Source organism: Camelina sativa, chromosome 17 (genome assembly GCF_030686135.1).
Source record: "Camelina sativa cultivar CO46 ecotype springtype chromosome 17, ASM3068613v1".
NCBI lineage: Eukaryota > Viridiplantae > Streptophyta > Magnoliopsida > Brassicales > Brassicaceae > Camelina > Camelina sativa.
This window is the reverse complement of record NC_141896.1, coordinates 38,539,203-38,564,142: the sequence shown is the minus strand read 5'-3', so window position 1 is coordinate 38,564,142 and position 24,940 is coordinate 38,539,203. Positions and strand designations below refer to the sequence as shown.

The 24,940-nt window shown below is 34.9% G+C and overlaps 1 protein-coding gene, 1 long non-coding RNA gene and 1 pseudogene across 3 annotated transcripts; 1 reads left to right on the top strand and 2 right to left on the bottom strand.

The window, feature by feature from the left end:
- Window positions 1-655: 655 nt before the first annotated feature.
- LOC104758660 (receptor-like protein 7) lies at window positions 656-2,145 on the bottom strand. The gene is made up of 2 exons (XM_087495546.1): window positions 1,543-2,145; window positions 656-1,034 (listed from the first exon to the last, which is right to left on the bottom strand). Exons 1-2 carry the CDS (start codon window positions 2,046-2,048, stop codon window positions 821-823), a joined length of 720 nt encoding a protein of 239 aa, XP_087351672.1. The 5' UTR covers window positions 2,049-2,145; the 3' UTR covers window positions 656-820.
- Window positions 2,146-7,616: 5,471 nt separating this feature from the next.
- LOC104760005 (uncharacterized) lies at window positions 7,617-8,219 on the top strand (annotated as a pseudogene).
- Window positions 8,220-16,482: 8,263 nt separating this feature from the next.
- Window positions 16,483-18,591, bottom strand: LOC104758659 (uncharacterized). 2 transcript variants are annotated; one of them, XR_015587820.1, is made up of 3 exons: window positions 18,141-18,591; window positions 17,703-17,841; window positions 16,483-17,615 (listed from the first exon to the last, which is right to left on the bottom strand). It is a non-coding gene; the product is annotated as an uncharacterized LOC104758659 (long non-coding RNA). The 2 variants fall into 2 exon arrangements; XR_015587821.1 differs by having other exon boundaries at window positions 16,483-17,601; window positions 18,141-18,555.
- Between the last annotated feature and the right edge of the window lie 6,349 nt (window positions 18,592-24,940).

The following is a 24,940-nucleotide window of genomic DNA, read 5'->3' as shown; positions in this document are numbered from 1 at the left end:
TGCCTTAGCAATTTCATGGTGGCTGCTAGACTCATCGTGGATAATACGTATTCAGTCGACCTCGATTTTGCCATATCAAGGGGAGCTACTTGTAAGTTTATAGTATACTAGAATGTGAAAGAGCCTAGATGTTCCCATAATATTTCTTGTACGTCGTCTTATGATCCAGTTTAGTGTTAATTAGCCTGGATCTTTTATGCGTATTATATTTCCACTTTATCCTAGAAGCAGAAACACTTCTTTGGTTGTTGATTGAGATCAAGAGCAGATAGGTAATGTTTTAATGCTTCTCAGACTCTTATTCTGTGCCAATCATATTTTGCTTAGAATATGATTGACACAGAATAAACTCGACTTCCTTTCTGCATTTGGATTCGAATTGAAGCTCATTGCTCACCATACCATCTGTAATCAGTTTAAGTGCATAATTATATCTAATCACAGACACAAAGACAAACACAACCATGTACATCTATAGGAGCTTTGAGTAAACGTACGTGTTTATCAAACGGCTTGTGCATTTTAATATTGATGTTTTGTTATTGAAATATTCAAGAATGTAACATTGCATTCACTCAACAAACCGGATTGACGGTAGTAAAAAACCAAAGTCAAATTATCTAATGAAATTGTAATATTTCTATTATTCACTAACTTTTATTTTTGCAAGTCTTAATTTAGTTTAATAATAGTTCAAAACATATTATACAAAACTTGATTCAGCACACGCTTAAAACTTGAAATACAACAAAATTTTAATGAACATAATTAAACAACAATGCGATAACGAAGAGACTAGGAGAATGCATCGATGAGTGACTTAACGAGTTCTGATGCTTTGTTGCTTGTTTCGGCCAAATCTCTTCATGAACCACTCATGCTTGTATGAAACTGCTATGTATCCCATCACCAGCCCAAATACAACTCCAGGTGCAAAGCCTAAACCTGCTGCCATCCAACTGAATGATTCTTCTTCTTCTTCTTCTTTTGACTCCATCAGTTCGGATTGTGGTGTTGTTGGCGTTTTGATATCTCTGCAAACATCCTTAAGGGAAGGACCATTAAGTCCGGGGTTTCCTTCATATGAGGAGCAAAATTATTCCTAGATTGCCAATTGAAGATGGGATTTCACCAACAAAATTATTCCTAGAAAGATCGAGAATAGAGAGATGAGAAAGGTTCCCAAGTGAAAACGGAATCTTCCCTGAAAAGGCTGTGAACATAACGGTCAGCTCTACTAAAGAGTTATTTTCACGAAACACGGGCAGATTGCCTCTCATATTTGAATTGTAGCTTAATCTAATGGACTCTAAGCTCGGTATCAGAAGAACACTACTTGGAAATTCTCCAGACAGGTTGCAGTTGGTAAGATCTAGTAACCTTAGAGATCGCAGGTTTGAAAACTCATGGGGGATTTCTGAAGAAATGTTTACATAGCTCATATCCAGTTCTCTAAGATTCCTCAAATTTTGAGCAAGTAGATGAAGAAAAGATTCATCAATAGATAAAGAATCATAAGAAGAAAGATCGAGAGACACCAACTTGGTTAGCTGAAGAAGGTTGATTGGAATTTGGCCTGATAGTGAAGACCCAGAGAGATTAAGTCTTTTTAGCTCCATGAGTTTATCAAACTCCGCTGGGAATTGCGAATCGTTGAAATTGTTGCGAGCAAGATTCAGATCACGGAGATCACGCAGTCTAAAAAGACTACTGTTGGATTTAAGCTGGCCTTTCAGGTGGCTAGAACTAAGGTCTAGCCCAATCACTTTGCCTGACGTAGCATCACATGTGATACCATCCCAAGAACAACAGTCACTTCTGTTCACCCATGATTCTGTCTTTGGATAAGAGGATCCATCAGGATCAACCCAATCAGGTTTTTGGATCGAAAACTCACTCTTGAACTCAAGAAGAGCATCCTGTTGGTCAGAATGACACAAGTGTTGTGTAGAAGAAACAAACGTGTTTAGAAAACTTGAAACGAGAAAAAGGAAACAGAAGGAACGAAGAAGTAAGCTCATTTTCTGATTAGACAAGAAAGCTTTCATATTTGTGGAACTGAAAAAGTAATATGAAGTAGTGATATGGTAAATTAGTGTTGCAGGTCACTTACATATATATAAAAAAAAACAAACACATGAAGCTCCATTGACTTGATGATTTGAAGTCTTTTTGAAGAAAAAACTTCCCTACTAAAAATCTTATGAGTCCTTCCAAAATCCAATAGACTTGACTTGAAAGACCATAAACTCGTTCTTCTTGGCCTCTAAAAAATCATGTTTTAAGAAATTAGAAATTTGGAGTTTAGTGAGGACAATAGAAAAATCAAAGTGCCGTGTAGCTTAAGCCAACTCTTCAACTTTATATGGGAGTTGGGACTCTGTATGGAATTTTTTCTGTGAAATGCTTTCATAGTTGTCCTATATCCAATTCCAAACCTGAAACATACGTCAGTATTAACTTTCCTAAATTTTGCATTTCCTTAATTTGAGCCACAAAACTAATATATTACTTTCAATATTATTTAGTAAATAAAGACAAAGAACAAAACTTGTAGACTTGGCTGTTTAGTTGAAGAGTTTTGTTCTCAAAACTGTGCTACTTGCATTAGTAAAAAAGCGATGCCCATTGTCTAATATCACCAAACCCATACGTCACGTTTTATCTCTCATCACTGCCTCTTCATTTCTCAAATTTCTGTTTAATCATGTAGTTTCTTACATGATTCTGATGGCAATTGCTATTAAAGTTGACAATCCAAATTTTTGATACAAGATCTTTTCTTTTTGTATAAAGTTGAACTATTTTCTAATTCAACTGGTTCAGAATTGATGATTTGTTTCTGTAATCATGTAACCTAAAAGTGTCAAACAGATTAATTTCAAAGCTTCATTATAAACACAGATGTGTGCAGGTTGTTGCCGATTACATTTGACATCTAAAAGGGCCACTAAGTATAATTATATATCTTACTAGAAAGTTGCCCAAGACGATGCGTGGGTTTTTTAAATAATCTTTTTTAGTCTGGGATCACAGAATACCGCAGCTAGACCTTGTAGTAGACTCGGAGTTGGTGGTCGGATATCTAAAGACAGGGATAAGTGAGACCCATCCCTTGTCTACCCTAGTACGCATGTGCTATGGCTTTATCTCTAAGGACTGGAGTGTCCGAATTTCTCATGGTTATAGAGAGGCTAATCGTCTGGCGGATGGATTGGCTAACTATGCCTTCTCTCAGCCCCTCGGGGTCGTTTTGTTTGATTCTTGCCCCATCTCTATTGTTTCTATCTTGGATGAAGATGCTAGAGGGACTGCGTTCCCTAGAAGAACTCGTGTGTAATTTTTTTTAAGTTTTCGTAATAAATTTGGAAGGGGCTTTGTCCCCTCTCCCTTACCAAAAAAAAATATATATAAAAATTTAAATAATATACTTCTGTAATATAACTATTGTTAATTATATTTATATTTCAAATAATTTACAATGCTGGTTTAGATTATTAGTTTCTAAAATATTATCAACGCAACTTTTTATCCCGTTAAAATTATATATGTTATAAAAGAAATATTATTTAACTAACTGTTGATAAAGCACTAATTCTAAATTTAACAATGAAATGACTGTGAGGTGAATACTACTTGTTGAATATAGTTTCTCGTGTTATACATAAAAAAGAATGTTTTCTTAATTGATTTGTAACTTTTATCTTTGACAACATCATTAAAAAAGTATTAGGGTAATTAAAAGAAAAAAAAAGAGGGAGAGTTCATTTAAAAGCTTAAAGGGGGTATGTTGTAGCAATGTTTTTTGAGAATTCGAAATGAATTATCTAAAATAAAGTTAAAATTTTCATAGTGGATTCTCTTAAAACTAAAGAATAAAATTACTTATAATTTAATGCCAAAGATAAAAAGAAATTAAAATATGCAAAGATGCTTATTTATATAATCTAGTCAATGTAATCAAAACACTGTTTACTCCACATTTTTTACCTATTTAATTTAAGAGAATTTGTTAGAAATACACTTTTTGAAATATTCATTTTCGATTAAAAAATATCATTTTTTGAACATTTTCGTTTTTACCCTTTTCTACACAATTACAATATGTTGAATTAATTTTTAGAATATTTTTTAGGTTTGGGTTGTCTATTTTTCATTTAGAATATTTAATATTTGGAGTTTAAGGCTTAAATTTTATACATAAAATGGGGTATATTTGAAAATAGATAACATGAAAGCGTATTTTTGAAAAGACATAAGAAAATAAGTATTTTTGAAAATATCCCTTAATTTAATAATACAATATTTAAAAGTTAAATATTTTCCTTCTTTTCTTATGTTTACATGGTTATTGTATACAAAAGGTTATGTATATGCATCCAAAATGAATTTAAAGCAAAAAAAAAAACTGGATTCAATATATCTCTAAGTTTATTCTTGAAAGATGGCGTCGGATCAGAGTCATGGCATCAATCGACACCACTTAAAAGAGCATCGATCGACACTCCTGTTTACCCGACGAGAGAACAAGAATTGGAAGTTTTACAAATTTGCCCAAAGTCTTCTCTAATTGCAACATAAGCTCCTGGACGTGTTTTAGGATGTATATATATTATTTTGGGTTTTAGAAACCCTTAAGTTGTTTTCTAGCAATTATTATTTTTCTACAACCCTGTGAAATTTTGAGAGCTTTTGGGAGAGAGAGATCTGCTTTGTAGAGAAGAATTTTTGAACTCCCTCTTTACTCTTTTAATTTCAATTGCTTATTATTCAGAATTATGTTTTGTTCTTCATTGATTATGTCTGAGTAGTTTGCTTGTTAGGTCAGGGTTTTTCATAGGGTTTTTATGAATTGTTAGATCTGTTTAAGTAGGATTCAATATCTATCTAGATCTTCATCTTAGGTTGTTCTTCATATTAATTCTTGATTGATCACCTAGAATTAATACTTTAGGAAAATAAATTGATATGAGAATATAATTGATTTTCCTGATAAAACATTTTGATGAGCAAAATTACTTCTTGCAAAGAGATTTGATTAAGTGAGTTGTGGACAATCTAAACATGTTTTTAAAGCTGATTTATTACCTAGAATTTTGCAAAGAAATTTGGATTTTCTGGTTTTAAATTTAGATATTATTTGCAGTGAGAACTGATTTAATTTATAAAAGTGTTTAGAGTTCTAGATCTGTTCTTAATTGTTTGAATCCTACTTATTCCCTGATTTAATAATTCATAATTTCCTAATAAATTCCCTAGGCCTAGCTTTATGATCTTCTGAATTTACAACAACTTTTATTTAATATTTTGCATTGTTTATTTTAATTCAATTTAATCTGTTTAGCATAATTATAAAACTCTATAATTTATTGTGTAGACTTGAGTCTTTGTGGAATTCGACCCCTAAGTATTACAGTGATCTCTTAATTTGAGAGAGTAGCTTAAGGTTAAATTTGAGCATATCACACACCAACCCCAACTCCCTTTCCTCTCCCAGCCCGACCAACCAAGCCATCTCTTCTGACCACAAACTCCTCTCCCTCTCTCTCTCACCACCACTGAACTTCTCCTTTTTCTCCTCCATGGTGGCGACGGCAGAACATGGTGAAGAACCCCCGCATAGATCGTTCCCTTTTATTTTCTTAAAAGGAGAAAATTAGGATTCTTGGTTTTTCAAGATTTAGGATTCTTGGTTAGGGCTGGTTTAGCTTTGATTTAATAAACAAAACTTAATTAAACCATAAGAGCACACAAAATTGAGTTTGGTTTAATAACACCTCATAAACCAACCAGACTAAATTGGTTTCATTCCAATTCTCCACATAAACTCTAATCATTTATTTTCTGGGGACAAGGGCGTTACAATGTTTTTTTTAATAAAATTCTACTGAAATGTAATTTTTTGAAATTGTAATGTTAGAAAACTATAACCTCATGTATGACCAAATAGGCAAATACAATACATAGGATAGGATCCCCTGTTGAAGACTAAAAACAGTAAAACAAAAAAAAGTAATAAAAAGCAGCATTGAAGAGGTGATAACACATTTACTGGTAACAAAAAAGATAAGGTTAATTATAAGAGGGTGCGGTAGCCTAAAAATTGGTGGTCCAGTTGTAAAAGTTGTAAGGGTTTTTTTTTTTTTTTAAGTTGATCATTCTTTCAATATTTTTGTGAAGTGATTACTACATTTGATATAGTTAACCATTACATATATGAAAAATATCCTAAATGGTTTTTTCAATTTTCTTTTTGATAGTTAATATAGAAGTTTTAAAATAGTAATAGGGTAATTTTTTTTGACATCATCTGGATCGACAACAGTAAAACCTCTATAAATTAATAAGGATTCTAAATCTCTAAATCCGAAAACCCAAATCCGAACCCGATCCGAACCGAAATCTGAACGGGTATCCAAATATACCAACATTATTAATATATAGTAGTAATATATTAGTAATATTTATAATTTTAATATAATAAGTGTTCAAAGTATTCAGATTCTTAGATATTTTCGACAATTTGAAGTATTTAAACTGTTTATTAGTAAATTTGGGTAGAAAATACTCTAAAATTTTTAAATATATTGTGTATTATTGAATATTTTAGACTAAATTAGATACTAAAATTTTGAGTTTTGTGAACTTCGGGTAATCCGAATCCGAACCCGAAATACCCAAAACGAACCCGATCCGAACCCGAAGTCTAGAAATACCCGAACAGGTCCTATACCTCTAAACCCGAAAACCCGAAAACCCGAAATACCTGAACCGAACCCAAACGGGTACCCGAATGCCCAGACCTAGTCGGGACCATGAAATTTTATTAATTAATAGAGGTTTTAATTTATAAAGAGATGTTTAAATTTCATAATTTTGAAAATTTTGAAAATTTTGTATTACAAAATAAGATACTTTTGTTATCATTCATATTTTTAAAGAATTTTCTTAATTTATAATCTTGTCTATCGTAATTGCTAAGTTTAAAGTTTAGATAAAAATGATATATGTTAGAAGTTTAGAGTTTAGAAGAAATTGCTACTAGTATTATTCATGGTAATGATGAAGTCGAATAAGATATTGCGATAATTTAAGAACCAATTACATATAAAGAAACAATTATCGCATTTAGAACTCTTCATAATTTGTGGATGCGATTTTAGAAGACGAAAATGAAAAAGATTAGAGATGAGCTCCAATATAATGCAAATTCAAGAATATGCAAACAACAATAGAGTCATATTTTACTAGATTTTCTTATATATATATATATATAATATTATTTGATTATTAATTTATGATATTGATGGGACCATATTTTTACATAAGATTTCCAAAAAAATTATTATCTTATTAATTTATCGAAATGTGTCATTTTTTACATCGGCCCAACTCGGGACCGGAAGACTTTATTAATTTATAGCGAGTATTAATTTAAAGAGTATTAATTTATAGAGGTTCTACTAGAACCTATAAATATAATCAGAAATATAATCTCTAATTAATATGTGGGGTAATGCGACTATTTGGAGCCAAAGTCTAACATTTCATTTATTTTCTATGTTTATATGGGTATATTAAAGTATATCTTACCAAATTATAAGAAGTCGCAATATATGGTTAATTGCATATGGCTTTGTTTCCTTCTTAACTACCAAGATGGGCCATGGAAAGGGAAATCAACTGTAGGTAATACAGCAGCGTTTTAAGTCTTTGCAATATGTAACAACATGGCACTGTTCACATCGTTGAGCATTGATATTCTTCTCGTTAGCAGCATCATACCTTACCAGAGAAAACCCTTAGAAGAAATTACTAGTAGCCACGCACAGGATGATGTGAGTTTCTGTAGGGTTCATGGCAAAGGCTTATGTTGCGGCATGATCGCATCTTGGGTGACCATACCTCATTTCCCCGGATCATGATGGTTGTTTCCGGCTATTGTCTCCAATATTGCTGGTGGATCATTGAAGGTTCTCTTTTATTATCTAGGAGTTGAAACAATCAGTCATTGGTTTAAGAAGATGCATCGCGTAGGAGGAGGACTACCAGTTTGTTTTATCAAGAAAAACCGTGTCAGAGATATACCTTCCATTACAAGGACCAGTTCAGGTCATATAGTGCCTTCCCTTGCAAGGACCTACTCATACTTGGCCGCCTCCGAAGGATCAGGCTACTTCACCTATTGAATCTTTTGGATAAAGTGTCTAGGGAACGTAAACAAGTACCACCTAGCTATGTTGTTTCTTTAAGAGTGAAAATCCAAAGAATATTGTCATATATAAATGATGTTTTAAATGACTAGTGTTAATTTTTTTGCTTGTTTTTAATGATCTTTGTAGAATAATAACAGATACATTTTTTTTCCTTCCGATAACAGATACATTAATTAAGAGTATTCTCATAAATACCACTAAAATGATTTTTTTTCTTCAAAAAATGTCAAATTTAGTCTTTTTCCCAAAACAAATTACCACAAAATTAAGCTGAAGTTTTAATATTAAAACTAATTCTTAAATCGTAAACACTAAATTCTACCATCTAAAAACTATATTCTAAATCTAAAATTGTCAATTCAGCCTAAAAAGAAAGACACTCTTAAAAATTAATTTTTGTGTTTGTGGTATTACTGAAAAAATAAAACTTTTGTGATATTTCAAAAAAAAAAAGATGATATTTTAGACAAAAACTTAAAATGTGGTGTTTTGAAGTAGAATGTCAACAATGATTAGCCCTGGGCAATGGGCATATAATACGAAACCAAACAAACCGAACCGAACCGATCCAAAAAACCGATTTAAATCGGATTCGGTTTTCTGTTAAAATTGATCGGTTTTCTATTAAAACCTGTCGATTTTTACATTGATTGTAATTCGGATTTCGGTTTTAAACCAATCCGAACCGAAATCCGATAGGTTATCTGCTAAACCGAATATACAATTAATTTTTTCAATGTGTTAAGATATTATATTATTTTTGGGCCTATTTTTGGGCCTCTGTACGAGCCTGTTAGATATAAAATTTTAAATTGTAATCGCTGGAGAGGGGTATCGAACCTGAGCTATCTCAACTTTGAGATTATAATTTCCGAGTGAAATATATAAGGTTCGGTTTAACATCGGATTTTTTTAAAAAATGGAAAACCGATCCGAATCCAAACGAATCCAAACCGATCCGAATCCGAACGAATCCAAACCGATCCGATCCGAAAAACAGGCGGATTCTAAATGGATTCTATACATCTCAATCCGAAAAATCTGATCCGATCTGAAACGACTGCACCCAGATTCCTAATCCTCACTCCAGACACACGAGAAACAATCTCAATGGAACCACCCCATAATTCCAACGAGACAACCGACGTCAACAGCTCCTTACAAAAAACTTCAAGAAAAACTAACTAGATCAAACTAACTCATGCTCTGCAGCTATGAACAGCAATCAACTCTGATTCCTCCTTCAACAGACCACTTCGTGATCCACCCAAACAAGCCACTTAAACAAGTATCCCAAACACCACCTCATCTAGTTACTGAGTCGCACAACCAACCATCCCTAGCAACCGAGTAACAAGAGAGGTGGACTGGAATACTTTATTCCGTCCAGCCTCGGAAACTCTTCTCCAATAAATCCATCGATTCACCTTCTTAGCTTTAACCCGACACTCCTGAGCTCTAACTTGGTTCTACAACCACCATGACCTTGCTCCATGCTTACAGAGGTTCCAGCTCAAACCGAGCTTGTTGGTTCAACCAACAACACAACTTAACACAATGCAATCCATACAAAAGCTTATAAAAAAACACTCGAATAATACATAAACTAACCGTTCAAATCGAAGTTCCACCGTTGGATATAAAGCTCGTACTACCACGAGTCTCTCTACCAAATGTCGTCTCGATCGGACAAGTTTTGAACCGCCAAATGCCGCCTAGAAAGAGCCATCACGGAACAGTTCTAGGGTTTATACTTAGCCCAGATTTCACAGTTTCAGCGAATTACTTGTCCAGGAAGCAACGAACATAACTCCTCGAGATCAACTCCGAATGAAGTTATTTCAGATGCTATGGAATCTTGGTTTGATGGAGATCACGCGGAAAATCGGTAATTTCATACCCCAGCTAAGGGGGTATGTTCGATTCATACACCAATAATGTGCGAATCCATACATTACGTTAATTAAAATTCAAATTTACAGCACCAAATTGTAAAATTGTGTTAATATATACATAAGCCGTAACGGTGTTAATAAACCGTTAACAGCTTATGATGTGGACGCCACGTAAGAAATGACATCGTTTTATTAAACAAAAGAAAGAGCTTCTTTGGGTTAAAACGATGTTGTTTCTCACGGTTTTCTCTTTGCTTCTTTCTCTTTTTTTCTCGTTCTTTCCCGACTGCTTTGTTCAGTTCTCGAGTTGGGGATTTTTTCTCTTCTCTACATCCATAGTTGAATTGATTCAATTAGCAACGAGACTTCTTATGCACCCAAATCACTATCTCCATAGTCTTCTTATGCACCCAGTAACAATCATGTCGGCGAAACCAAAATCCAATTCCAAATTTTCAATCTTGTTCACTTTCAGTTTCTTAATCGTTGTGGTCCGTTCTTCTGATGTCGCCATCGAAGGTAACAAATCCGGATCCGAGGGAGATTTAGATGATTTGGAGCAGCTCTTAGCGGTGGATGAACAGTTGCAGGTAGAGAGACCGGAGCAAATATCTGAAGCAGAGACAGTGAGTAAGGCTCAGAGGATCGTAGTTGAACTCAATGGAGACAATACAAAACGGTTGATCGATGGTAACGAGTATGTGATGGTTTTAGGTTACGCTCTGTGGTGTGCTAGGAGTGCGGAGTTAATGCCGCAATTTGCGGAAGCAGGACGGGTTTGAAAGAGATGGGTAGTTCTGCTTTGATGGCTAAGATCGACGGTGATAGGTATTCGGAAATGGCGTCGCAGCTTGAGATTAAAGGTTTCCCAATGCTTCTTCTGTTTGTTAATGGCTCATCTCAGCCTTACACTGGTGGATTTAACTCGTACGTTCTTTTAATTGATTGTGAGAGCTTTGAGCTTTTAATTTAGGGGGTTTTAGTGTTAGTGAATAGGGACTAAGCATAAGCATCAGCAAATTCTGACTCTTGTTAGTGAATAGTGACAATGGATTTGATTGTGATTTGTTTTGGTCTTGTGTTGTGTTCAGAGAGGAGACAGTGATTTGGGTGCAGAAGAAGACTGGTGTGCCTACTAGTTATTTGGGTGCAGAAGATAGAAAGAGACGTATTTGTCAAAAAAAGAAAAAAAAAGACGTGAGAAACGACGTCGTTTTAACCAAAAGAAGCTGTTTCTTTTGTTTCACAAAACGACGTCATTTTTTACGTGGCGTCCACGTAGAAGCTGTTAACGGTTTCTTAACACCGTTACAACTCATGTATGTATAAACCCAGTTTTACAATTTGGTGCTGTGAATTTGAGTTTTCATTAACGTAATGTATGGATTCGCACATTGTTAAACATGGTGTATGAATCGAACATACCCCCTTAGCTGGGGTATGAATTTACCGATTTTCCGAGATCACACCAGTAAAATCACCTTTCCGAACCAATATAAGATTCGGCGCCGACAAGCCTCCAAAGTCAGGTACTCCACACTGCCTTTATCTCCAACCTTCTTTCACTTTCTTTCTCCTCTTCAGCTCTATTCTCTCAGCTCTGTTCTCCCATCACTAGAGAAGCTTTACACAGCCGTAACATGACTATCCAGACCCACAAGAGGCTTCCCCACCTCCACCGCGTCTCTCTCTCACATCTCCGTCATGCTCCATCGCGTCTCTCTCTCCTTTTTGACAACAGCACAACATCCCTTGCTCTAGGACTCACGTTTCTTCTCCTCTTCTTGAGTCGGAAGACAACACGAACACAAAAACAACTCCATGGAGAAGGAGATGCTTACATGTATTATGTATACATATACTAATATACATGGCTCACCCCTCTCCTCATTAAATCACCACCAAACCAGGCTCTACGTCTTTTATCTCTTTACCCAAACATTGATCAACGTAAGCCAATACATACACTGACTATTACAAACACTCTCTCCTTACGATTACATAATCACTTTAATAATCGATTCTAAAGATCAATCCAATAAACAAATCCACGCAGCCAAGAAGATTCGATCCTCTTCCCATGACCACCAAACTCACAAATCAGCGACTCACATAACACAACAACATACACGAGAGTTAAGAGGTAGCCGATACCTTGTCAACAACACTGGTTTACCCTCCGATGAAGACGTGACACGCGAAGACACAGGTTGTTCACAACGAGAGCACTACAAGAAAACATAGCAGTTTCCGACGGTCAAATCAGTTGGGAACGGTCGGAAAGAAGCATTTCCAACCATTAACTGACGATAGTTAATCGGTCGGAAATCGCTGGTCGGAAATTTATTCGGTTGAAAATCGGTCGGAAATTTCCGACCGAAACGTTGGTTGTAAATCCGTTGGTAAAATCGGTCGGATTTCGGTAGGAAAATACCGACTAATTTCTGACGGTATAAATCGGTCGAAACAATATTACCGACAGTATTCCGACCGATTCTATAAAAAAATATATTAAATTTTATATGAATATAATTATAAATTTTTGTCAAATTAATTGAAAATTACAAAAAATGGTAAAATAATTAAAAGTCAGAAAATACTAAATAAACAAATATATATATGTAAATTACTGTCAATAAAACCACTAAACAAATTTTTATGTCAACAACTTACAAATAAAAACAAGTTAAATTAAAACACAAGTATAATATGTTGAGTTCATCATCATCTTCGTCTTCAGCGGGAAGAACGTAGAAACCTTTCCTTGAAAGACCAAACGCAGGGACCTTACCAAGTCCTGAATATTGACAAGTGATTATGCTAGTCCGAACAAGTATTGGTCGTCCGTACAACTATGCTAAGGGTGTCCGTACAAGTATGCTATAAAGCCGAGCCATCTACGAATGTATGTAGTGAGGAGGCCTGGGTGCATTAAAGCCCATGAGAAGGTTCGAGATCCTCCTTGTAGCCGTTAGAGTAGAAGAGAGAGAGGAGTCACGGGTTGTGCTTCGTTTAAGGAAACAAGGAGGGATCGCTTTCACTCTTGGGAAGAACCAATTCTCTTTCCATATCTCTTTTCTCTTATGCGATTTGTAGAAAAGGGTGTAGCCCTAGTTTCCCTTAGTATAAATAGTCTTATGTAAACCTTTGTAATATATACTTAAGGAATATAACTTTTCTCTCATTCTTCTTGCCGACAATTCTCTTCTTCTCAACCTCTTCCGCTTAAATCCCAACATGGTATCAGAGCAGTTTTTCGATCTTTGATTCTCTAAACCTACTCTTATTCTCTCTTATATTCTACTATCTTCAATCTTTCTCTCTATTCTCGGTTTACTTGCGTTCTATACTCGCTACTCGACATTCTTAGTTATCATTTCTCTCTATCTCTCGCGAATCTCACTCATGGACACTAGCAAACCTATTGTTACACCGGTGGTCTTAAAGGGGGCCAACTATTTGTTGTGGAAAAGAACCACAAAGACCGCGTTGAGTGGCCGGGGGCTATGGATTCACGTTGAAACGGACCAGTTTCCCAAGAAAGTCACCAAGAACGACGGTAAAGAAGGAAAGGAAGAAGACAAGGAGGCTGAACTCGAGAAGGAAATCAAATGGTTCCAAGAAGATCAGACCGTGCTTGCCATTCTTCAAGAATTTGCTTGATGCACCAATCCTTGAAGCATACTCTTATTGTGAGACGGCCAAGGAGTTACGGGAGACACTTGGGAACGTGTATGGAAATGTGACCAACTTGACCAGGGTGTTTGAAGTCAAAAAGGCTATCAATTGTCTTCACCAAGAAGACTTGGAGTTCACAAAGCACTTTGGCAAATTTAGGTCTCTTTGGGCTGAGCTAGAGATGCTTCGGCCGAGCACCATAGATCCGGCTATTCTCAACGAAAGAAAGGAACAAGACAAGGTCTTTGGTCTCCTTCTCACTCTGAATCCGGCGTTCAACAACCTTATCAAGCACATCCTTCGTGGTGACAAGCTTCCGACTCTTGAAGATGTGTGTTCTCAAGTTCAAAAAGAGCAAGGGTCGCTAGGCTTATTTAGCGGTAAGGAGGACTTGGCTACGGCTAACAAGGGAGTGTACAAGCACGAGGACCGGAAAGCAATGGTATGCGACCATTGTAAGAAGAGGGTTCATCTGAAAGAAAAATGTTGGATACTTCACCCACATCTCAAGCCGGCAAAGTTCAAGGCCAACATATCACAAGGAGGACCAAGCGGTCAAGGCACCGGAGCAGCAAATCAAGGAGACGCAGCAGCCACGGCCATGGCAGCTTCTCTTGGAGACTTGGGAGAAAGTCGGACCTAGAGGCCCTCATCAAGTCCATTGCCGCACTAAAGGACTCCGGTACCACTTTCTTTGCTTCAAAACCTAGTACCTCACTTGTTGTAGACTCGGGTGCTTCTCACCATATGATTAGTAACCCTAGTCTTATACACAACATAAAACCGGCACTAGGTAATGTTATTATTGCGAATGGAGATAGAGTACAGGTTAAAGGAATAGGAGAACTAAAATTGTTTGATAAAAGTTCTAAAGCCTTCTTTATGCCTTCATTTACTTCGAATCTCTTATCGGTAAAGAAAGCTACCACAGATTTGAATTGTTATGCGATTTTTGGACCTAACAGTGTACATTTTCAGGATATTGAGTGTGGAAAGGTTCTTGAGAAGGAGATGGTAGAGGAGATCTCTGTGTCCTAGAGAAAGCTTCAAGTCCTTCTAATTCGTTTTCCTTTGCTTCAAATCTTAGTAGTAATTTAAGTGATGTGTGGCATGCTAGACTAGGCCATCCTCATTCTCGTGCATTTGAATTAATGTTGCCCAATGTTTCGTTTGATAACTCCACTTGTGAGTCTTGTATTCTTGGTAAACATTGCAAGACTATTTTCCCTAAATCAAGTACTATTTATGAACATTGCTTTGATTTAGTACATTCTGATGTGTGGACATCTTCTTGCCTATCTAGGGATAATAACAAGTATTTTGTAACCTTTATTGATGAGAAATGTAAATATACTTGGCTCACCTTGTTACCATCTAAAGATAGAGTCTATGATGCCTTTGTCAATTTTCAGAATTATGTTACTAATCAATTTAATGCAAAAATAAAGGTACTAAGATCGGATAATGGAGGGGAATATACAAGTCACAAACTCAAAGAGCACCTAGCTAAGCATGGAATCCTCCAACAAACCAGCTGCCCATATATGCCTCAACAAAATGGAGTGGCCGAGAGGAAGAATCGACACTTAATGGAGGTGGCTCGGTCAATGATGTTTCATTCAAATGTCACTAAGCGGTTTTGGGGGGATGCAGTCATGACGGCATGCTACTTGATCAATCAGACACCAACAAAAGTACTAAATGACAAATCACCCTGTGAGATACTAAACAAAATTAAACCCTCTCTTGATCACTTACGCGTATTTGGGTAATAAATATAGATGAGTTATTAAAATTTTGATTGATTTTTTTTTATAGTGCACCTTTAAACACTACTTTTTAAGACTTATAAGTTTAAATTTTCGATCTCTAACACAAGTCCGGAAAAGCCCGAAAAGCCCTGTAGCCCTGTTAGGGCCGGGCTCGGACTTTGAAATATAGGCTCGGAAATATTTCGGGCCTGGCCGAGCTGGCCTAAAACATATGCGGGCTTTACGGGTTTCGGGCCGGGCCGGGCCGGGCCAGCCCAACTGACACCCCTACTGATACTGACAGTGTTAACAAAATAATGAAATAATATTTTACCCATGTAACACCGAATTAATGATATTTTTCAATTCATATAAATATCGATAAAACTCGTCCCGCTATATAACCTCATTCCGAGATATTTTAACTCACACTATATCATTTTAATTTTTTAATATTTATTGTGTATCTACGTTATAATATTTATCATATTTAACTTTTTAAAAATTTTAAATATTTTTCATATTTAACCTTTTAAAAATTCTTAAAATAAAGAACCGGAATAAACCAAAATAAAGATTTTAAAATTTGAATGTCTGATAAATTAAGTTTTCTACTCATTTGTATTCAGAATCATTTTTGGTTTTTTTATAGTATGACTCTAAACCATTGCCTAATTTTTTAGACGATATGGGATATTATACCCGTATTTTTAATTCATCTATTGAGTAATATATGTCCATTTTTAAAATTTTGTATTACATCATATACAGAAAAAAATCACAATTTTTATTAACTAAATGTATTATAGAATAATTCAAAATAATTTAAATATAAATTCAAATAAAAATGAAATAGAATCATATATTTATGTTTGAATGAGGTAGAAAGATTTCCTTATTTTTAAAAATCTTACCTATAATTAATTTTGAAGTTTTGGTAACTAATATTAAACTCAATGCATTAAATATAAAAACTTTCCAAAAAGTATTTTTGAGCAAAAACTGCTGCAAAAATACTAATATAGATAAGACTAGATTACATCATCTATACATCTCTGGTAAGAGAGAACCAAAAGGTCCAAAAAAAATCTTTGTAATATTCATAAACAAGGAAACTATATCTACAAAACATGTTTCATAATCACCCAGAGTAAAGTTGATATCAGCATCAACACCTCTAAATTTAATAGCAGCTCGATCATAAGTGATGAGGACATAAGCTCAAGCATCACCAACACTGTTAGAGTTCCAACTATGTATCAACCGCCTAGGACAAGATCCGGTACAAGGACGATGCGTGAAGAATTCAATAAAGCTGTGGAGAGTTTAATCAACTATAAAGACTTGGAGAGCACCATTGACCAGTTCAACAATCTCACCCTTGGCGATAAAAAGCACCAACAAGAAGATATTATGGATAGTGCAATTAACGTCACGAAACCCGACTTAAGTATCGGCCCGAACTTTTACGAACCAACAAGTGAAAGGCCTCTCCTTAAGACCAACCAAGCCCAAGTTCTTTTTGTCATCACTTCAAACGACAACACTTAAAAGACATGAGTTAGAAGCTTCCAAGGCCAAGAACTTCCTCCCCAAGCCAAGGTAAGCGTTTAAATATTTTTTAATAAATGAGAAATTTCCTTTTCTTTTGCAGTTTGGTTCGAAAGTAATCTAGATTCCTTTTGTAGTTTATTTTGTGAATTATTTGTTGCCTTTTTTCTCTTTTCAAAGATCCTAGAAGGTCAAAGCTGTCGACATATTAATAAGGTCCATTGCAGCTCTTGTAGTTCACGTTTTTGCCTATTATCAATAAAGAGAGAACTTTTCTTTTAAGTGTTTTACGAGTTCACCGATCTCGTGCGGGTTCCCCTTGATTCGTGAGTTCCTCGACTTATCACAATCTCACTCATCGATTGTGTGGTGTCCATCGATCCATCCCACTCCTTAGTCAACGCAAAGAGAACCGTGTGGTCCTTTGTTCCGGCACCGTCAACTCCGGTTACGACATCGACGTAGAAAGCACCGTGTGGTCATCTACTTAGATCCGATCATCCCCTTGATCTTATATCAATAAGCTCGGCAAGTACAAAACATTTATCAGAAAAAAAAAACCAAACTCGAAACAAACCTGATGAGATGAACAAACACAATCCAAAAATTACCTAGCACCAACATGAGCAGTATCAAAACCACCTACTGCAACATGAGCAGTATTGAAACCATCGACCAGTTCTTCTATAGAAGGTGACTCCTCTATACTGTGAATTTCTCGACCTTGTCCTCTCGTACTCTGGTTTTAGTCTAAACAAGAGGAAAAGTTACAAATTTACAAATTGAATTAGCAATTTAAAAGCAAAATTAAAACACCAAAACAAATAAGTTCACATAAATATACTCTTAACTGAAACAATTTAGACATACCCAATAACTTATCTTCTAATCAGTGAGAAGTTTTGTGCAATTTACAATTGCAGAAAACAGAAGTACCAAACAAAGTAATTTAAGCTTTGTAATTCCAGAAATTTATAAAACGAAGAGCTAATATTAGTCTCTTGTTTCTAATAAGTAGAGAAAAGAGAAGTAGAAGGGAAGAGCAAAACCGAAATCTAATCTGGAGGTGACGGGCGTACTGTACGGATGCGGCGGTTTCATAACCTCGAAACGTTGTAGATCTTGATTTCGGCGGCCATAGATCACAATTCCCTCCTTCTCGTTTCTAATTCCCCACCAATTACTCCCCAAGACGCTGGCGGGTGAGGAGAGATGGGTTCAATCGGAGGATTCTACTCCAACATTACGGTATCAGGAGGTAACATTAGGTTTGGGTTTGGGTTTGGGTGAGATGGGTTTAGGGTCTGGGAACATGAGGTAGAGAAAGAGACTCAGGAAGAGGAGGCGACAGATTTTGTAGAGGAAGAAGAAACTAAGGAGGAAGAGATCGAAATTAGGTGTGGCTGAGAAAAATTAGGTTTTGTTCTAAGGAGGAAGAAGAGCATAATTATGACGATTACAAGTGTTTGTACTTTTAAAAGAAGAAAATATAAAATGGTCGTTAATCGGTCGGAAATTTACAGCCGTATACTAGACCTGGACAAAAAAACCGGACCCGAAAACCCGAACCGAAACCGAACCGAAAATATAGACCCAAATCCGAACCCAGAACCGGTAATACCCTATTGGATCCTAATCTCCTAAACCCGAAGAACTGGAACCGAACCCGGAACCGAACCGAGAACCGAATGGGTACCCAACAAACCCGAAATAAAATAATTTACACAAAATACTAGGTATATTTTTTTATTTATAACATAGTTATTCAAAGTTACAACTTAAAATTTAAAATATTAGTTTTTCCTGGATCAAAATATTCAAAATAACCAAAATTATATTGAAATGGTTAGCTATATATTTTAAATAATTAACAAATTTATCAAAAAATAGATTTTTTTTTAAAAAATTATTTTAATATTTAATATTAAAATTTCTGGGTAATAGGATAAAATTCAGGTTATCGGGTTAAATTTCTGGTAATCGGGTACAAAATACCCGAACCCGAATAATAGCCGATTTTTTCGGGTATTTATAGGTTCTGAAATTTTAGATGCGAACCGACCCGAACCCGCTAAGACCCGAACCGAACCCGAACCGATTTTTCTGTTTACCCGAATGGGTCCTAAACTGCTCTACCCGAAAAATCCAAATCCGATTGGTTCTTACCCGAATCCGATCCGAGTACCCAAATGCCCACGGCTACAGTATACCAACGGTTAAATCAGTCGCATAAAACCAACCAATTAACAACCGAATATTAAAATCTGTCGGAAATTGGTTGTAAAACAGTTAGACGTTTACCAACAGATATATTCGTTGGCAATTTCATCGGTTATTTCCGACCGATTTTTAACGGTATAAATTGGTCGGTAATTTCCGACCGATTACAAACCAAATTATGTATTTGTCGGTTAACGGTTAGAATTTGGTCGTAATATATACTGACCATTATATCGGTCGGAAATTCCGTCAGAATCGGTGATGTTTTCTTGTAATGGAGTCTCGTGGTTGACAAACGGCAGCAACCAACAAGAACAACATAACATGGCTCTTACTCTAACACCAAACCGAACTCATCCCCTCTGTTCCTCATACCACCACCGAGCTTCTCTCTCCCCTATAATCTCTATCATCACCACGACCTTCCACCCCTGTGTCCCCTCTGGCCCTAAGACCAGAGGCGTCGACTGTTTTTCCAAGGAACCATATGGTTTTTCCTTGGTTTAATTCGATTAAACCATAATTTAGCTAAACCAATAATTAATTAAACCAGTCTTCATTTAATTAATAACTTGACCAATTTAATAAACCAATTACCGGCTGGAGGGAGCTATCCTACTCTGTTAGCGGTTTCACTCCAATTTCTAACATAAACACCAATATTTTATTTTACCGGGACACGCATGTTACACGATTCGAACCGAAAATCTGAATACCCAAGACGAACAATGATGGTCAAGTGGATTTATCTCAATTTCGGCCTGATTTCGTCTTGTTCTGCTTGAGTCCAGGTCGCCCCTATATAGTTCAGTAACAGGGTCCCTAATTTATGTTTTTATTTCTCCAAAGATCTGAGTTCCAGTCAGATATGCACGTGTCTTCTTGTTGTAAACACGTGCATACCTATTGTACGTTGTGATAACTATGATCGAAGTTCTTATGACGACATAATGTTATATATAATATACACTTGATATACAGTGAGTCCCAATTCATTGACTTTAAAAGCTCAAGGATGATGAAAGGAGTAGTCTCGTTGTATATTGAAAAATTTTACATAGAAAATCGGCTACTTCGTGAGCCAAATGTCGGATTAGTTTTTTTTTTTTTTTTTTTAATACCGGTTCTTTCTCATTAATAATCCCTTTCATCGAATATTAATGAGGTGCACTGTTACAATTTGCGGTTTAACCGAATAAAGAGAAGTAGAAGAACAATTAGGAGTAGATACATATATAGCTAACATGGTAATTAAGGAGGTTGAGCTTGAGTATGTCGGACCATCTTTGTCCCTTCGGGGACATCCGATAAAAATGTCGGATTAGTTGAGCTTGAGTATCTACTGTTTTGGAATTTTGGTTTTCTATCACGAGTGCTTCACAGGGATTTTATCATAAATATTAATTTAGGGAATTATTAACTATAAAAGTATCTCTATTGGATATTGAGGGAGTCTTTATTTTATTTTTAAATGAAAAAAAATAATATATAAAGGTATCTTTAAACTCATTTTGAGGTGTTCTGCGAAGACATTTGTTATTTCCAAAGTGTAGGACACCTATGAAAATATTTGGGATAAAGATGGTCTAAATCTCAGTTTCTTCGTGGCAAAAAATACTTGTAGTTCAAACTATCCCATATTCCACATTTACGTATTTATATATGTTTGTAAAACGTACGTGTACACTTTATTCTTTGTAACGTACGTCTCATCAATAGATAGATGCTATATATAGAAGCTTCGGAACATGCAGATTTTTTAATTGAAAAAAAAAAAAAGATTAAAAAAGAAAAAAGTGGATAGAGAAGAAAATCTCTAAAAAGCACTTGCATGTCTAGTACCAGTTGAGTGAAAAAAAACCCCAAATCTCTCTTGTGGAAATACGTGTGTTACTCACGCAGATTCTTTTGTTCGATCGTTATATCCACTTGCTACAACTTTTTTTGGATTAGGAAAGGGAATTAACTTGGTTATAAAGTCATAATCAAGTCATTTTTAATGTCTATTTAATCACTCTTTAAACTTAAAGTTAAAGTTATTAGTATATATCCCGGTTCCGGTATAAGAAACGAGAAAGAACTTTTTGAATTCAACGTGAGCTATGATCGCTAATTAAATAATTAACGTAGACTACTAATGATAATGATAATTAAACTTTCTTTAATTAGTAGTAGTAGAAGAATCTGTGGGCACAACAAGAAAACAAAAGATAAGCCAATCCATTAATCAAGGCGTAAAGACAGAAGTAGGTGTTAAGTGTCGACTGTTGACCAAGTCGTTTTATAAAAAATAAAGAAATGACCTCATGACTCACTGACGGTCTTGGGTCTCCTCCTGCCGTCAAAAATTTAACTCTTCCGTCTTTAAGAAACTGAAGAAGAATCCAAAAGACTTGCGGTTAACCGACGCGGCTCTCATCCCTTGAACTTTTATCCACGTGTCACTATTTATCCACGTGGCATGAGAGAATCCAGGAAAAAAAAAGAAAATAAAAATCTTTAAAAGAGGGCGGCTGGGCTGATTTAGCTGACATGACTCAAAAAAACGTTATTATAATAAACGCTATTTTTGTCGAAACGGCTTCGTCGTCTGACGTGAGAGAGAGCGTTCACGCGTTATTTTGCATTAAACCGCGGTTCCTGAGCCGCGCGTCCTCGTGATTGTGCCACGTTTCCGAAAATTCTCTCAGATGCGCCGTTGCTTTTTTTTTTTCCGTAAATTTCCAGATTCTAATGCCAATATCTGCGTTTCTTTAATAAGCTATTTTAATTATTGTTGTTGTTTTGCTAAATTAGTAAAATTTATAAACCATAATTTCACGTGATTGCTAAAGATCGTTTATATATAGCAAGAGGAGGAATGATGTAAAACTTTTTGTGTTGACCATAATAATTAGCCTTTCATTCGATTTTGATACTATAGTTTTTAGCTGCACATATATGATGATGTTACTGTTCTATAAGGATTTGAGGAAGTGATTGAATATTGTTGGTCACGGACAACCAATATTTGGACGCCATGCAACATGTATCATTTAGGGATAAAATGAGGAGTTATAAATATAACCTAATATTTTAAAACAATACGAAAACATTCTTAGAAACTTACCACAATGAAGATTGATTTATTAGTCTACTCACTAATCTATAAATTAATAAAAATTTCTAGTCATGAGTTGGAATTGTGAAAAAAACCATATAATTCGATAAGATGATAAATTCTTTTTTTTTTGAAAATCTTATATATATATAGTCTCATTACTATCATAAATTAATAATCGTAAAAAGAATATATATGCAATTAAGAAAAATTAGCGAAATAACATATAAAAACTAAACTAAGTAAGGCTCCAACCATGTTTTTAATATAAACAAACAAAAATAATAATAAGAACCCTGGATCTTGCAGCAAACTCTGGATCTTTTTCTGCAAAACCGATCTAATAAGAACCCTAAATCGAAATTGAACAGATCTAATAAGAACCCTAAACTGTAAAAAAGAAACCTAAACTGTTAAAACCTAAAACCTAAACAGATCTAATAAGAACCCTAAACCTGAAATTGAACGACAAAAGAAGAGAGAGAGGAGGAGGAGATTAGTCGGAGAAGAGAGAGGAGGAGTAGACTTACGGAGGACGAGGAGTTTCTAGGGTCGATAGAAGAAAGAAATCAAAAGAAGAAGAAGACTTAGGGTTTGTCGGCTGCAGAGTGTTGGGTCGCTCAAACTAGGTTTTCTAGTTAAATAGAAAATTAAACGCGTCGCAAATCCCTTGCAAAATTTGCGAGGGATTTGCTAGGCTCCCTCGCAAAAGCCTCACAAATATTAATTAATATTAATTTTTATTTATTAAAATAACTAATCTAAATTTATGAGTATTTGCGAGCGAATTGCGAGGGACCGTAGCAAATCCCTCGCAAAATATTTAGGGTTTAGGTTTATAAATTGTTTTTTGTGCCCTATCTTTGATTATAAATCATGGATTCATCTAATCTAAATCATCAATAGTAATAAAATTAGTCTTTAGGGTTTAGGTTCAAGGGTTTAAAGTTGTACAATTGCGAGAGAATTGCTATGAGCTGAGTGATTTGTGATGGATTTGCGACTACTTTGCTACGAACCTAGCAAATCAGTCGCAAATTAGTCGCAAACCCTGAATAACTAATTTATAAAAACAATTCAAAATAATTTAAAACAATTAGTCAAATAAACTTTCAAGTATATTATAAGGTCAAATAGTCTCATCATACTCTTTTCTATCATAAAAATTTCAAAAATTTGTCTAATTTTGCATCTTCCTCTAATCATTAACTATCTTCTGCACTATATCATACATATGCATTACATTGAGACAAATATTTGACAAATATTCCAATTGTCCAATTCTCTAACAATTTTGTGTTGCACTGCCCTATCTTTGATTATAAGTCTTGGATTCATCTTTTTAATCATTAATAGTAATGTAATTAGTCTTTAGGGTTTAGGGTTTATGGTTTAGGGGTTAGGGTTTAAAGTTGTCATTTGCGAGGGAATTGCTATGATTTGAGGAATTTGCGATGGATTTGCGACTAATTTGCTTTATATATAGCAAATCTGTCGCAAGCTTGTAGCAAATCTTGAATATCCAATTTATAAAAACCATCAAAATAATTTTGAAAGTTAGTAAAATTAACTTTCAAGTATATTATAAGGTCCAATGTCTCATCATACTCTTTTCTATCATCTTTTTAATCATCAATAGTAATGTATTTCAGAATAATTCACCTTATGAACACATTAAAATATATTTCAGAATAATTATATTAAGTTTTGTAATATTAATAAAAAAATAATAATAATTTCCTAATTTTGCAATGGATTTGCTATAGCTTTCGCAAATCACTCGCATGTCCATAGCAATTTTGCTATGGATACTATTTTCGCAAATGCGTCGCAATTTTGCGATTGATTTGCGAGGAAAGTGTCATTTCCTGCGAATTTGTCGTAAATGCCTCGAAATGAACAACGAATTTGCGACGACTGGCTTCCTCGCAATTTTGCGAGGGAATTGCGAGAGGTTTTTGGTTTCTCGTACTTTCCTCGCAAATCCACCGCAAATTTGTGAGAGCTGTAGTTCGTCGCAACTGTTCCTCGCAAAACGCATGTTTTCTTGTAGTGTTAATAACGTCATCTATAACGACAATATTTTTGTTCGGTAATATATCCCTTTTATAATAAAAGGGAAGTACACAACATTATTTTGGTAGACTTTATAATTTTAATAAATGGTTACAAATAGGTTATACATAAGTTATAAATTAATCCATATATCAATTGTAACAAATAAAATCTTAATTGTAACCGAAAATCTTAAACGAGATATTCCAAATTGATAGTTCATGGATATTCCAAACTTTATTTTTGGAAGATCATGTGTATATGGTTCCAAATGTCTAGAATCACAATATTACCAATTTATTTTCTACATATTTTATTGATAAACTACATTAATAAAAAGTTATTAAAGGAATAAAAATTTACTCTCAATCATAAAAAAAAGATATCAAATCTCGCTAATTTAAAAATATTAATAGTGATCTTTGGGATCATATTAAGAAATTAAAAATTAAACCTTAATGCTATAGTAAGATT